The following is a 14,505-nucleotide window of genomic DNA, read 5'->3' on the forward strand; positions in this document are numbered from 1 at the left end:
ATTGTAAAAAAGCTCAGTGATTACCGCAAGTCTGTCTGTAAATTAATGCTTACGTTCATTCAGATTGGACTGTGTGGTGTGTTCCTTGGTTTTCCAGGATGCTCCTTTGTGCCTTTACAGAACAGCTGTTTTTTATACAGAGACCTAATTACAGTCAGGTGAACTGTTCCAGGCACTTCTGGAGGCGAGACTTTAGATTTTAGTTGTAAAACATTTTTAACCATGCATAATTTAGTTTGCACATCACAATTATGTACTTAATTGTGTTGTTTTATCACATAAAGTTCCTGTAAATGTTACATGTTAGATGTTGCTGAAGTTTGTAGTTGCAATGTCAAAATATGTGAAAAGGTTCAGAAGGTTCAACATGTGGTCTTTTCTTTTCCTTGGCGGGCTCTAAGAAAATAAAATTGTTTTTTCTGAAGTCAGTTTAATATGCCGTTTCTGCACAAGCCTTTCAGCCTTGCTATCCATTCTTCTGATTCTTGACTCCAGTCTCTCTGCTCAGCTTTCTGCTGCCACCAGAATCAGCAGCAAAAAGAGCATTTACACGTCAGCCTTTCAAATTTCATGTCTCTGAGTTCTTCGTTATACAAGTGTTCTTGACTCGGATGTGTCTCTTTGTGAGTCGAAAGAAAAAAAAAAGCTTTTAATCTCATCCTCTTTTCAGTTGATGCCTTTTTACAAGGCCACACAGTCTGTTTGCACAAGCCTCCTGCTCATATTCAGCCAGGTGAATAGGCCCTCGCAGGATTGGCTGAAAAAAAAATACTAAATGCAGAGTTTGCATTGTGTCCTCTCACCAAATATGTAATGAGAATTAAAGAGAGGGACTGTAGAGTTAACTCTGTCTACTATTGATACATTTTAAATGTACAGAGTTTTGCTACCTAACCAGTACCATAGCAAAGTAGCAAAGGGAAAAATGATCCCTTTCCAGCTTTTTATAGTGCTGTGAAAAAAATTACTCTTTACAGATTTCTTTGTCACCTTCAAGTGTGTTTCAGTTTAATGTCATAAACTGAGGGTCTAATATTCTAAATTTAGATATGTTCCTACACCCCCACTAGTAATAATTGGTGAAATTTTCTTAGCAAGTTGCAACTTCAAGAGGTCTGTCATGATAATACATTTTGCTGGATGATAAATTGTCCCAGGAGTTATTGTGATAAACAGTAATATTGTTTTGAGACCATTTTCAAGTATTATAATGAAAATGGCATAATTATGCAAATACACCCTCTCAAAGATCAATGAACTTTAATTTCTAACAAACTTTAATTTCCTGAAATTGGAAAATATTTCAAATATTCAAAATAGATTAACAAAATACCTGAAGCAACAAATAAAATGTACTTCACAAAGTTGGATAGTTGAGATCACTTCACCAGACTTCTGTCATCCGGTCTTTAGTTGAAAGAGAGAGAGACACGAGGTAAACAAACAGTCATGCAAATGAAAATGATTGAGCTTGTTTTAATTTGTCATACGATTAATTGATTTATTTCTTATTGTGACAGACTTAAACTTGATCACACTTTTCTGTTGTCGACAAGCTTTCCTCTTATCTCTGGCTGGATATTTGACTCTGCTTCTTGTCAGGAATGGTAGTTCTCATTTTTTCAGTTTGTTTCTTGGAATGAATCTAACTTTGCACAGTTAGGACTTTTTCATCTGCGTTCTGTTGGGGATTTTGGAATGGACTTTCCAGAATATTAAAAGTTATCTGGCATTATCCCTTCAAAATCAAGTTTTAATGTGTCGTTTGGGATGACTGTCTTGTACAAGCACTTTGTTGGGTTCATGTTCCAGTTATCTATCAGCTTATTTGAGATTAAGAAGACAAAAAACTTGGATGTGCTTTGTCCACTTAGTGCAATGCACCAGTACTGCAGCAAAACAGCACAATGCTGCTGGCACCAAATGCGTCTTTCTGGCCATATTGCTTAGTCTTTATCTCATCTGACTTTAAGATGAGTCAGATGAGATGAGGTAAACTGTGACGTGTCCATATGTCACAGTTTGGACATGTCCAAACTGATGCTACTTTGTTGGGTAGCACTCTCTCCAAAGATGGGAATATAAAACTGGATTTATTGTGAACAGTGATGCTGGTGTTTCCATAGTTTCCAGTTCATGGCAGCCATGAGCCTCAATCAATTTCTTTTCAGTGGCAATTTGGTGTTTTCTGCCAGATTTCAGTAAGAAAAAATGGCGATACAACTGCATTAACCTGTCTATATATTTATGTAGGTATATTTGAGCCTGTTTGGCTGAATTGAAGAAATGTATAAATAGATTGCAGAAAATCTCTAGATGCTGTTTGTTGCATTAGAATTTCTCTCTTAAGAGCAAATTAAATAAATCACTAGATGTTTAATTTTCTTACTAGAACTGTTGATACCTTTGAAACATATTGTATTAACTAACCTTTTATGATTAGATCCGTTATTTATTCATATTCTAGCCTGTTTTGAAGTGTGATTCTCTTAATTAATTTCAGTTCATTTGTTATTTCTTGTATGAGGTTGTTTGGACGCTAAAGGCCAAGTCAGCATCATTATTTATTCTGTGAAGTTAGCTAATTTGCTGCCAATTACTCAGTCCCATTCATGGGTTCTTCAACACAATAATAATAATAAAAATCTGATGTAATCCAGGAATGTTTCCTAAAACTTTGCTTTTTTTTTTTTTTTTACCCAGTGTTATAATAATTTATAGACTTCTTGTGGTTGCTGTGAGACCATTTATCTGTTGAGAGAAATCTGATTGCACCGTATCACAGGTTAATGGGAGAACTGGGGAGGGGGCCAATGGGATGTCTACCAAACTGAAGAATGATGCGTCTTGGAGGGGCTGCTCAAGCGCTGGCCACTGATGTTCAGTGCGAGGTCAAGAGTGGGATGACAAGGAGGATTTATTACGCACACACACTGATACCGCTGCTATGTCTTCTTTGTTGTTTGAGATGAGAGCTCATCCAACACGGAAGAACACAAACACATTGTTTTACAAATTCAAAATGACACACAGATGGATGCATATTAATGAGAATGAACACCAGTTGTTTTCTACACACACAAATAAATGCAAATTAAATCCCCAAAGAAATTGTCAGGAAAAAAAAAAAAAACACCAAGAATGTAATCCATTCTTTGTGTGAGCACTAGAGGGGCCCTCAGAGGGCTCTCCAAGCAGGAGAAAGGTGTCGGTGTGATGGTTAGTGCCACACAAACATTGAAAAGTGAAGCACTGCTGAAGATGCTTCCGACTCAGCGGGGCGTGGGAAAAGAGTCCTCCACTGTCCTCTGGCTACTTTTAAAGTTTCCCAATCCTGCTGAGACAGACAACTAAAAGAAGCTCTTCTCTATTCATCTAGTTAAAGATACAACAATCAGAATTTTGTGGCCTATTTTCAAACTCCAGCATTGGTAAAACTTTACCCTGCGGATAAGGGCTTTAGATTATTCTGATTTCCCTTTAAGAACTAAAGACACACGAACAGCCTTTAATTTTTTTAGTATTCCTGCCTTGAGCTGTCTTTAATTGTGACGGAGATGACAGTACGTGACTGTGTGAGAGAAACAATAATGGATTTACTATTATTTTAAGACAGACAAAATGATTACTGACTTCTACACTTACTTTAGTATCTCATTTTAGAAATTAGCACTGTTTGCATAGCTAACATTACTTAAACTTAAACATGGAGCTTAGCCATAAGTTTGAAATTTCCTAAATTCAGCCACCAGCTTTGCAGTGACATGTTCAGCCTGCATGGGATTTGATGAAAGTCTTGCTGTCTCTCGCTCTCTTGCAGCCTGAATTAAGTGCAGACATGCCACAGAAAATGGTTTCTTTTCATTAGCTTTTTTATGTCTCTGGCTTTATCTTGCATATCACTGATTCTGAAAATTGTTACCTTGAGTTTTTTTACACGCAACATAAATTTAACAGACAATTTAAACATTACTCATACTGTATACTATACACTTATTTCTTTGAACAATATTAAATAAGCTTAATTTTTTAACATTTATTTTATCGGGGGAAGAAATACCCTGATTTCTATTTGCAATCCCCTGTAGTTATCTTTGTACATTATCTGTGTCTGTGCATGTAAATGCTGTTGTGGAAATGCTGAGTAATATCTGTTATGTTTCCTTTTAGGATCAATATGAGGTGTCACCCAATCGCTCCTTTGACAGTTCGTCTGGCGTACCAGGACTTATCAGCCCATTCAAAGGCTTCGTCAGTCAAGCCCCAGACTCTGTCCACCCCACGCAGGTGTCCAGCCCCATCTATTCCTCTAGTGGTGAGTGTAGATTTTTTTTATATTTGTTCTTTCTCTTCCACTCAGCCCACTTATAAACTAGCTTGAGGTTAATTCATTTTTATCTACATTTAGTACAGATAAAGGACGGAATTCATGCAATGTAACAAAAATCTTTTCAATATGTGAGACAAACTGTGAATAAACCATAAAAGAACTTTAGGAAAGGGGAGTTATTTCAGACACTTGAGAGAAATCACACAACAACCAAATGTAGGCATAACCTTATGTTGATCTTTATTATGTTGTCCATTCTTACAAATACCAAAAGAAAATATACATTTGCATCGGTAGAGCAAGAAAGCCCTATTTAGAGTAACTCTGAACAGGATTTGGATGAGGCACTTTTTTCTGTAACAAAGTTCTTATGTTACGTGCACCATAACAAACAAACAAACAAATAGTTTCCCTTAGTGGTATTTTGGTAAACTGATCCAAATGCCACAAACATCTGCTTTTACTTTGAATTTCATTGCACAATCTTAGACTTATTTACATAAAATTAATCAGTAATCATTTCAATGATTTTTCAAACTTCCAGCTACAAAAGCTCATAATCAACTGTAAATAAATTATGAAAATGTGCACACAATGTTTGCACAAACCGTTTGGAAGTTTTAGCTCGACTTGTCCAAAATGGTTCTTGATTGTCAAAACTGAATGCTGCTGGTCAAAACGATTAAATTTATATTTTGGCATCAGAAGCGTTCTTGATTGTCAAAACTGAATGCTGCTGGTCAAAACGATTAAATTTATATTTTGGCATCAGAAGCAGTTCTCTATGTAATTTGATGGGTTCTTATTCTTCTCTCCTTCTAAAACCTTTTGGGCTAAAGTCAGTTTCTTAAACTGCATTTGAATGCAGTATTAATTCCAAAATGAAAACACATCAGCCGGTTTTTGTTTAGTAATTATAGCTTCACCACAGGTTTAATTACAGTAATCTACACTGAGCATTGTTCTCCCTTAATAAAGTCATCAGCGTCTGTGGGAGAAATATGACTGTACACATACCTAAATGATTCTACTTCTACTTTTCTATATTTAAAGCCACTAGAGAAGCCTTGTGTAGATTTTAACTAATTTTGTGTTTCAGATGCATACCCATAGTGTAGATAAACTCATATATAACCTGGAAGTTGTCTTCCCATTTCCTCAGAGGAAGTTATATTTGCTACTTGTGACAATATATCACTAAAATTAAAACCCAACTTTAAAGAATAACGTGTAAGCTCGCCTGCTGAAACATATAGGTAGTCTAGAGGCAGCACAAAGTCTTGTAAAAAATTTTACCCTACAACAAAAATTGGAGTTGGACAAAAATAGGTATATATAAGTTATTATCATGGTTTGACTCTTTTTGGTAATGTAACTACTGGGCAGGAAGTCACTACTCAGAGATGAGCAGTGGAGTGGAGTGGTTAGCCTATTCAGCTGATGAGGCTTAAAGGTAATAAATCTAAATACTATCTGCATAAAAGTGATAAGAAATGGTTTTCATAGATTAAATGATGCCAGCTAAAGGGAGCATATAAAAAGCTACTTGTAATGAACACACAACAGATCCCTGTGGAATCCCACTTGGTGAACTTGTTTGCCATAATAGAAAAAGAAAAGTTATCTCAGATATAATTAAGAAAACAAATGTAGTGCAGAACCAGAAATAACAACTTAAACATATGAAGCAGAAAGTTATGGTAATTGCTTTACTGAGATTAAGTGAAATTATTATGTAACCATTCCATTTCAGAAGCCAATTAAAAGTTGTTATAAATATTCAAAAGAGATGTCTCAGTGGAGTGGGATTTTTGACAGTCAGACTTAAAAAGAACAATAAAAAAACGAGTACCTTAAATAGTAGAGATCTGAATTTCCTGAATTACAACTTTTTCAAACTGATTGTTTTGAAATTGACCAGTAATTAACAATAAAGCTGCCTTCAAGATTTCTTTAAAAGCGTTGTACCTTAGCATGTTTAAAATAGAATAGACTAAACTGTGCCTTCGTGAGCTGTTAAAGATTGATAACAGTGAAGGACTCATGTTGGTGAGACTCCCAGACAAGATGGAGGGAGGTAATATCTGTAAGGAGCATGATGAGGGTTTCATTTTGCCAATAGATGTAGCCAAGTCATTAAGTGTAATTGTACAAAAAAAAGGAAACGACTCCAAGCACTGAGAACCATCAGCATAAGGAAGGGAACTCTGACAGATTTTAGATTTTAGGTCCATTACCTTAGTCACAAAATAATTTAGAAATGTGTTGTTGGTGGTGTCAAATAATACCCGAGGGTCTTTCCCACTGCAATTTATGAGATTACCAAAATAAGGGGACCTAGCCTCTTTCACTGCTGCAATATAAGAGTAAAGTAGCTCTTTGAAGAACTCACGATGGACATCCGAACCCTCAGACCTCCACCGTCTTTCTGCTTTTTAACAGGAACGTAAAAAGCCTCAAATTTGATTGTTTAACGAGAGTGAGGAAGAAATAACAGAGCCGTCACTAGTTTTGTAAGGCGCAAGCTGACAGAGAATGCCAAGGCAGTGTTCTTTAAAAGAATTAATGAGAAGCTCAATATTATCAGCAAAAATATGTAAAATTGAAAAAAGAAGGGCAAACTTAAAAAAAGACGTGGTAACTTTCAACATTAAAAGAGACTACGGAGGACAACTTAACTTATGTGCAAATTATGAATACCTGAGTTTATCTTGCCACCACATGGTGGTGTGATGTAGTGAGGGAGGAAAAGTTTTCTTTAAGGTCAGAAAAAGTAAGCAAAGACTGAAATGATGAGGTTACCAAGTTTCCAAAGCAACTATTAGATAGCATCTGCAAGCCAAGTGTTTGATTTTAGAGAGGTGGCAGGAAAAGAAAGCTTTTCTGTATGGCCGAGATTAATGTAATGTCTGGAATTTCCGAAAAACAACTGAAATTTTGGCTGAAACCATGTGCTTGTTAAAAATGCCAAAACAACATGGAGTTTTGTTTAACAACAGGAATTCCAAGTGGGTCTGGTCTCATGATGTTGATTTTCAAGCAGTTTTACTTTTCTGCATTTTTTTTTTTGAAAAACATCAGAATAAAAAATTAGGAGAACAAGTCTCATAACTCAGAGTTCAGAGTTTAATCTCAGACTTCAGATTTTTTTCAGTATTTTTTTCTCAGAATTTTGAGGTTCATTTTTCTCATAATTCAGAAAAAAAAAGTCTGAAAAAATGTCTCAATTCTTTATTTTTCCAGTGGCCGCAGACAAATTTGATGAACAGTTACATTGTAAAGTACATTTTTTAACTGCTCAATGTTCTTCCTGTCATATTCTCACACTATAGCTGCTTCTTCGCCAGTGTTATTTGTGTGTAATAATCTTGTGTAATTGTATTTTTGTGTGTTCCTGTATTTCTCATGTTTTGGTGGATATAAATTTGTTTGCCACAGCAAGTTAACAACAGATTCCCATGATGTTAGACGTGTTGGTTTTTTTTCTTTTTCTTTACAACAGTTGGTTAGGGTTCAGTAAGCGCTGGTTGTGGTAAGTCTTTAGGATATAAACGTAAATTATTATTCCATTGCTTGTGCGCTCGTCATTGTTCTCTCTGCTTGTTTGTTTGAAAGTGTGCCTTTTTGGTCCTGCATAATATCTCTGCTTGTTTTGAGTCGTGTTAGTCTCCGTTGTGTGTGGGCGTGTGCATGTGGGTGTGTTGGTTCAGGGATTTTTTTGGCCAGTATCAGACAGTGTTGGTTTTATTTGTCTGTGTGTTTACACTGAATCTGGCAAACAGCTCTGACCTTGAATACACTTCACTGTTCAAACTCACCTCAGCTATAGTGTCATTTGGATGAACATGGTGGTGTGTGTTTGCATTTCTGAGCCTGTGTTTGTGTACAGTAGGCACATATCTTAGGCTCTCTGAGTTATTTTGCTTGCTTGGTTGTTTATCTTTGTGCATTAGTGTGTGTGTGTGCCTGCCAGTGTTTTACCCTGCTAATGAACTGTCTCATACTCTGAATTCATTTCATTTGGCACTAAGGCCCAAATTTGAATTATATTTTGTTATTTTTTTCCCTTAATGTCGGACTACAAGAATAAATTGAGAATAAAGAATCACTACATATGAATTTATGCAGATGTGTTATTTGTGTACTTATGCTGTAGATTTCAATGACTACTTATCTCCTACACTTCATTTTATTTTATCTGTTACTAGGATCTTTTGCCTTAATTTTTTTCCCCTTGTTTTTCTGTTTTTGTTGTTTTCCCTTGGAGAGGTATAAGCTTGAATATGTTCAACTGTTGTTCTCATTTTTTGTAATTTCGCTGTTAAATCATGTAACTTACATTAGAATAGAAATACATAGTAATAAAATGAAATATTGTCTCAGTGGGAAATTCAGCAACAAAACAACATGTAGATTTATACACACAAAATAACAACATTATTTTTAATTTGTTTTGACTATGGAGCAGAATTTCAAAACACTGGTTTTTACTTTCAAAATAAAAAGCAAAAAATATCATCTATGCCTTGTTAAAATGTGCTAATGACTGTGAGAGGATGTGTTATAACATAATATAATGCTAATAGAATCAAACTTAGAATATAGGGTTATTTTTCTACAGACGTGTCTGAATCTTTCATCAATGTGAGCAAAGTCGTGAACCGTCCCAAGTACAAGTTAATTTTGGACTGAAGATGAAGACTTTTTTTCTTTAGCAAACATCCAAATTCCCCTGAATTTGGAAAAATGAAGATGAGATGACTGTTTCCAACATGTAAAGTTGTTTTTCAGTGGAATTGGGTGTGATTTATTTCATTGTTTGTGGAGAAGGTCTTTGAAATGACTGTTCATCGTAAAAACCTGGCATTTTAACACAAGTGTGTACACTTAACCCCCTGTTAAGTTCAAACCGGATTATGGATAAAAGCAGACATTTGTACATGCTTGTTCAAGCTAAACTAAATCTGCTGGAGACCAGCACAACCTCACATTAAAATCCAAATAAACCACATTGTTTTTTCATGGTTTGTAAAACAGACTAGCTGCAGACAAACACAGCTGACAGAAAGGAATAGTTGAGTGTAGAAGAAGACAATTTGTCTATCTGCTGTTGGGGAAAACTGCTATTGATCTATCATCCACAACAAATGCCTTTTCTCTTCAAATAGCGGGAGTCAGTGAAAACAGATTTCTGCGCGTGTGAGGTGAAATAAAAAATGTGTTTTTGACAGTTTGGCTGATTAAGGTGCTAGCAGTGAAGAGGAGAAGGAAAGGAGTTCAGGGGGGGAATAAAAAGCTGAAAACTGAGAGGGAGATAAAATGATTTATGGGAGATCTGAGCGAAGAGATAAATGGCAGTCAAAATATCAGATTGCAAGAAAAGGAGCTGGAGAAAAATAAAGCAGGTGATTAGTGTGGAAAGAGGGAGGAAGGGATGGAGATGAAGGTGGCGTGATATCTTCAGAAATGCCTGTCTTCCCCTGCAGTTCCAAACGTCTCTGCTTTCAGACGCACGTGTGCAGATGCAAGCAGATAAAGGGCATTCAGCGAAGTGATGTGCAGTAATTCTAGCTTGTGTTGTGCAGCAGCAATGCACTCTGAGAAGTGATGACTATATGTAAATGGCACTGGAGAGGATTTTGTGTCTGTGTATCAAGTTGTCATAAGCCCAGACAAAGCCATATCAGTGTGAAACATCTGCTCCATCTTCAGCTGCCTTTTCATCATCTCTCCTTTTTTCTTTTACTTAGCTTTGCTCATCTGTATATCGTTTTTTTGGGGGTTTTTTACTTTCGTTTCTTAACTTTTCTGAGAAATAAGTACTGGCAGATACTGCAAACATTGCTCAAAACAGAACAAAGCATAAGCTTCAAATGTGGCTCAAAAAAACCCTGTTTCCCCAAATGATGGAAGCAGCTGGAGGTTTACCCATAAATTACGATGAGGATAACCGATAACCTTCCGGCTCAGCTGTGTTTATGTCTTCCATTAGATCCATAATGGAAGTCTTTTTCAGCCTTCCTTAAACTCCATCTCATGTAAGTCTTTTTGGAACAATGGACTCAAACCAGCACCTTACCGCTGTGCTGCTAGTCTATTTTCACCCACCTTTCACTCATGTTCTATTGAGCAGCAGTAGCCCCACTTAGGAGGCTTTCAGGCGCAGTATTGAGCTCCAGGTTGCCGACGTTTTGGAAGCACTCCAAGCCTAGAATGCGGGAAAATAGATTTTAAGCCCAACAGTAGTGCTCTTGTTGTGTTTATGGGGTATGGCGCGTAAGTACAGCACAGGCTATTATGTTGCCAGGTGGATTGATGAAAGTAGGTGTTTAGATCAGATATTTGAGAGACAAAAAACTGAAAACAGAAGCTGTAACGGGTGGACCATCTCCCTAGTGTTCAAAAAAATATTACCTGTAAAAGACGTGTAAAACATTCAAATTCATTTTTTGTTGTATCAGAGTAATTGCACATGTGAAATATTTCTTAATATCTAACATTTAATAAAAAAATGTTAAATTTAATCAGGTAAAATTATTCACAGGTACCACAATTACTGGTAGACTCTTCTTACAATATTTCACAAAATTGGAGCATACAAAAGGTCCTTCCAAATTGGAGGCTAGCATTTCATTTTCTCATAGGGCAACATGAGGGATAAACATTTATGATGTCGTAAAAATTTACGCTTGCACATTGAGTCCAATTCAAATCTGCATGGACCAAAGTGGAGGGAAGTGCACCTCAGTATGTTGGAGCCTTTACAGTCATGCTTTTAGACTGTGGGAGGAGGAAACCCCAAAATATATCTTTTTCAAGCTCAGTGATTAAAAAAAAAATGTAAATGTACAGGTTTTTTACTTCTTAAGTCTGATATCGAGCTGTGAACATTTGGTTGTCCTCCACAAACAGAACCACTTTACATCAATTACTTCAATTAATAAATGCTAAAGGAAAACTAAACAAGTACTTTTTTCCTTTCTTTTCTATTCAGGATTTTTTTGACACTAGTTGTCTTTATTCTCAGTGGTTTAGACAGGAAATGACAAACAGAAAAGGGAGGAAGACATGCAGAATACTTCCTGAGGTCAGGAGATGATTCCTGGATAGCAGATGGCCTCCTTATATGGTGGTCCAGCTTTTTGTCTCGCCATGCACCACTCCAAAATGCAATATTTTTACTTAAAAACACTCACTTTAACCTTTGACATCTTGGACGCCCTCATCCGTGCTATGTTTGCGTTTCTACTGCAGTGAGACTCCAACCAACAGATTCATTATCTGGCATGTAAATTGTGTGTTCATGACAGTTTGAACAGACAACCAATAAATATTACAAACTTATAAATATTACTAATTTACACAATTATATTGTAATAATGATAAACTGTCAACATATTTTTAAAATATAAAACTGTGCATCACTTTTTTTTTAAATTTAGATGACATCAGTGTAAATACATACTACGCAAAAAAAGAAACTCTGCAGCCGCCTTTGAAATAAAAACCCATTTGCATAAAGTTTAAAACAACCAGTCAGATTAGGAAGCCTGTATATGATGTTAAAAGAAAATTATACTGTCTGGTTGGAACACCAGGCTAGTTGTTGTTTGACCAGATAGTTGTTGATGCTGTCATATTATTAATAATGACAGTTTGGCTTTTCTATGAAATGCACAGTAAAAACAGCAAATTTTGTTGCTCATGATTGATTTGTAAAAGCAATACAAATGGTAAAACATTCGGGTGCATACTTTTCATAGACTCTCACCAGGTAGGGATATTTAGTCCGTTGCTAAACAACATAATTTTAGTGACTCTGACCAAATTACATATTAAATGCTACAGTTAAAGTCCCTGTAGCATTTAATAAAATCCAAACATTTTATTTCTATTGTATGGACAAAAGATGTTTTTTTTTCTGACATGCCTCCAAAACAACCAGCTGGCATGTAGCACCATCTAATTTCCGTTGTGGAGACTTGGTAACCCCTGGACGCCACATTCGGGTGCAGGTTTTTTGGGGGATATTTTACCGCCCTCATTATCTGCCTTAATGTGCACAATGGCAAGATAAACATGGGTGGTTCATCCTGCTCAGTGACCAGTGGATAAGAGAAATGGGTGTTTGTGTCACATCATATTGATACCCAGGGAACAAAATGTTATGGAATGGGTTTGTTTTCTTTCTCGCTGAATAGTCCACATTTTATAATTTATGTTAGAGTTTTATTTTTTTTATGTCCTTGACTTGTCTAGTCACTTCCCTTGGGGGCATTTCTTTCTAAGCAAATCCCCAAAAATACACTTTCAGCTAATGTGAAGATATAAATATTTATCCCGGCTGTGACACAGCAGAGCATCAGCTTCATTCATTCTCTCTGTGGAAATACAATTTATTATCATAAACATCAGCGTAATCTGATTCCAAAGGTAGGAAAAATCTGTTGTGGTTGGCTTTATTGTATTAATCCAGGTTATCTTATTTTGTTTTCTGCTTTTCAGTGACCAATGGGAATTATTTTCACATGGACGAGGAGGAAGAGGAGGGAGTGCTGTATGGGCAAGATGTGGAGATGAGCAGCTCTAATCAGCCCTCCTTCTTACAGGAAAGGTGTGTTTGAGCTTTCTAGCAGAGTTCTAATACAAAAAGCTTAACTCTCTCTGATAATTAAACCCAAACGAGGACAATTCTCTTTACTAATCACTTTTTATCAGCTTCCTGTTCTCTGCAAGTAAGAAAATTACATTTAATGTCTTGATTGAATCTGAAGATGAACATATTTTTTGATTGGTTGAATTTAAGGTCACCAGGAATATGTTAAATTTCAGAATCAGAGTACAGAGTTTATTCTATTTCTTGTCTTTTTATTTATTCAAAAAAATATTGCAAAGCACCTTCATCATGGAAAATAACTCAGAAAAATATTACAATCATGAAAAAAGTATTGGATATAAACATTGGGTGACACATAGTTAATTGCTATTGAATCGTAACAGCTATACATATATAGATGTTACCTAGCTGTCTAACCACCTTCTCATTCATCTTTTGCAGTGAAAGCTCTAAGACATCCCCCAAGGCCCAGCCTCAGTCTCCCACCCAGAACCAGTTCCAGCACATCAAAGCCTCTAAAAGCATGGACCTGGGTACGACTCAAAACCAGCATCACACTGGTGGGGTGATTTTCTTGTTTATCTGTTCTGCATGATGGCCGCATGCAACTCATCCTCGTTTGGAAATTTTTCCTGCTGATGCATGGCTGCTGCATTGGCAGCACAAACTGCATGCAGACTGACATCAATGCAGGCTTGGATACATACACTTTGAATCTGTTGACCACTAATTTTTTGCGCATTTTTGCTTTGGTGTATTACTAACACACTCACATGTTTGTCAAACTCTCTGCCTGAAAGATGATAACACTGTCAGTGGTTTGATAATTGATAGGATTTGTATGTTTTCACTTCTTTCTCCATTCCTAGTTAATTTTCAGTCAAAGCTCATATTTGGTATAAAATTAAAAGAGAATGTCAGGGTGGGTCTTTTATTTGTGAACCAAATGTCAGAACAGCGACTTTAAACCACCATAATGACGCTTTTGCTGACATCTCTGTCACCTGTTGCTCCCTGATTGCTGATGTTCTCGTGCAAGTGCTGAGTGACATTTCAGTTATTGTTGGGAAGTCAGCTCAGAAATGAGCATGTGCACACTTAACGTCTATTCCTTTGCATACATCAGCGCAACATGACAGCGGTCGCAGCAGTGCAACAAAAGTGTTTTGTTTCAAATGTCACTTTGCTCAGTCCTCCTCCTCGACTTCGCTCAGCTGCCAGATGTGAGCACGTGTCTGCGTGTGGATTCGAACAAAAGAGAGGAAGAAATTTATGTCAACTGCTCAAACATTCATTTCTACACAAATACCGTGCTGATCGTTTTCAGTGCTTCGTTTAACCTCTTTTGTTGTTTTACACGTTTAGATACAGATTTACTACGAGTCAGTTTTGGTGTAAATTGGTGTTGCTGTTAAATGTCTAGTCATAGCTCTAAATTTAGTCAGATTAAGTAAAGAAGGAGGTATTTTAGCACTTTTTCACAAAGCTGTTTGTAAAGTGAAGACTAACATGTTGCATATTCTTTATCACCAAAGTAAAGATGCTGCAATTAAAGCAT

General features: G+C 36.4%; 1 protein-coding gene across 6 annotated transcripts in view; it reads left to right on the forward strand.

The window, feature by feature from the left end:
* The window catches only part of LOC122840311 (partitioning defective 3 homolog B-like), a 218,629-nt gene that overhangs the window by 91,670 nt on the left and 112,454 nt on the right, over window positions 1-14,505 (forward strand). For 3 of the 6 annotated variants that reach the window (XM_044132600.1, XM_044132601.1, XM_044132599.1), the window contains 3 exons: window positions 4,171-4,315; window positions 12,836-12,944; window positions 13,389-13,480. In XM_044132600.1, the coding sequence (XP_043988535.1) occupies window positions 4,171-4,315; window positions 12,836-12,944; window positions 13,389-13,480 (346 nt within the window). Of the gene's footprint in view, window positions 1-4,170; window positions 4,316-12,835; window positions 12,945-13,388; window positions 13,508-14,505 lie in introns of all 6 variants that reach the window. The other 3 variants (XM_044132598.1, XM_044132596.1, XM_044132597.1) reach the window with 1 other exon arrangement.

The sequence above is a fragment of the Gambusia affinis genome, linkage group LG11 (assembly GCF_019740435.1).
Source record: "Gambusia affinis linkage group LG11, SWU_Gaff_1.0, whole genome shotgun sequence".
Classification (NCBI taxonomy): domain Eukaryota; kingdom Metazoa; phylum Chordata; class Actinopteri; order Cyprinodontiformes; family Poeciliidae; genus Gambusia; species Gambusia affinis.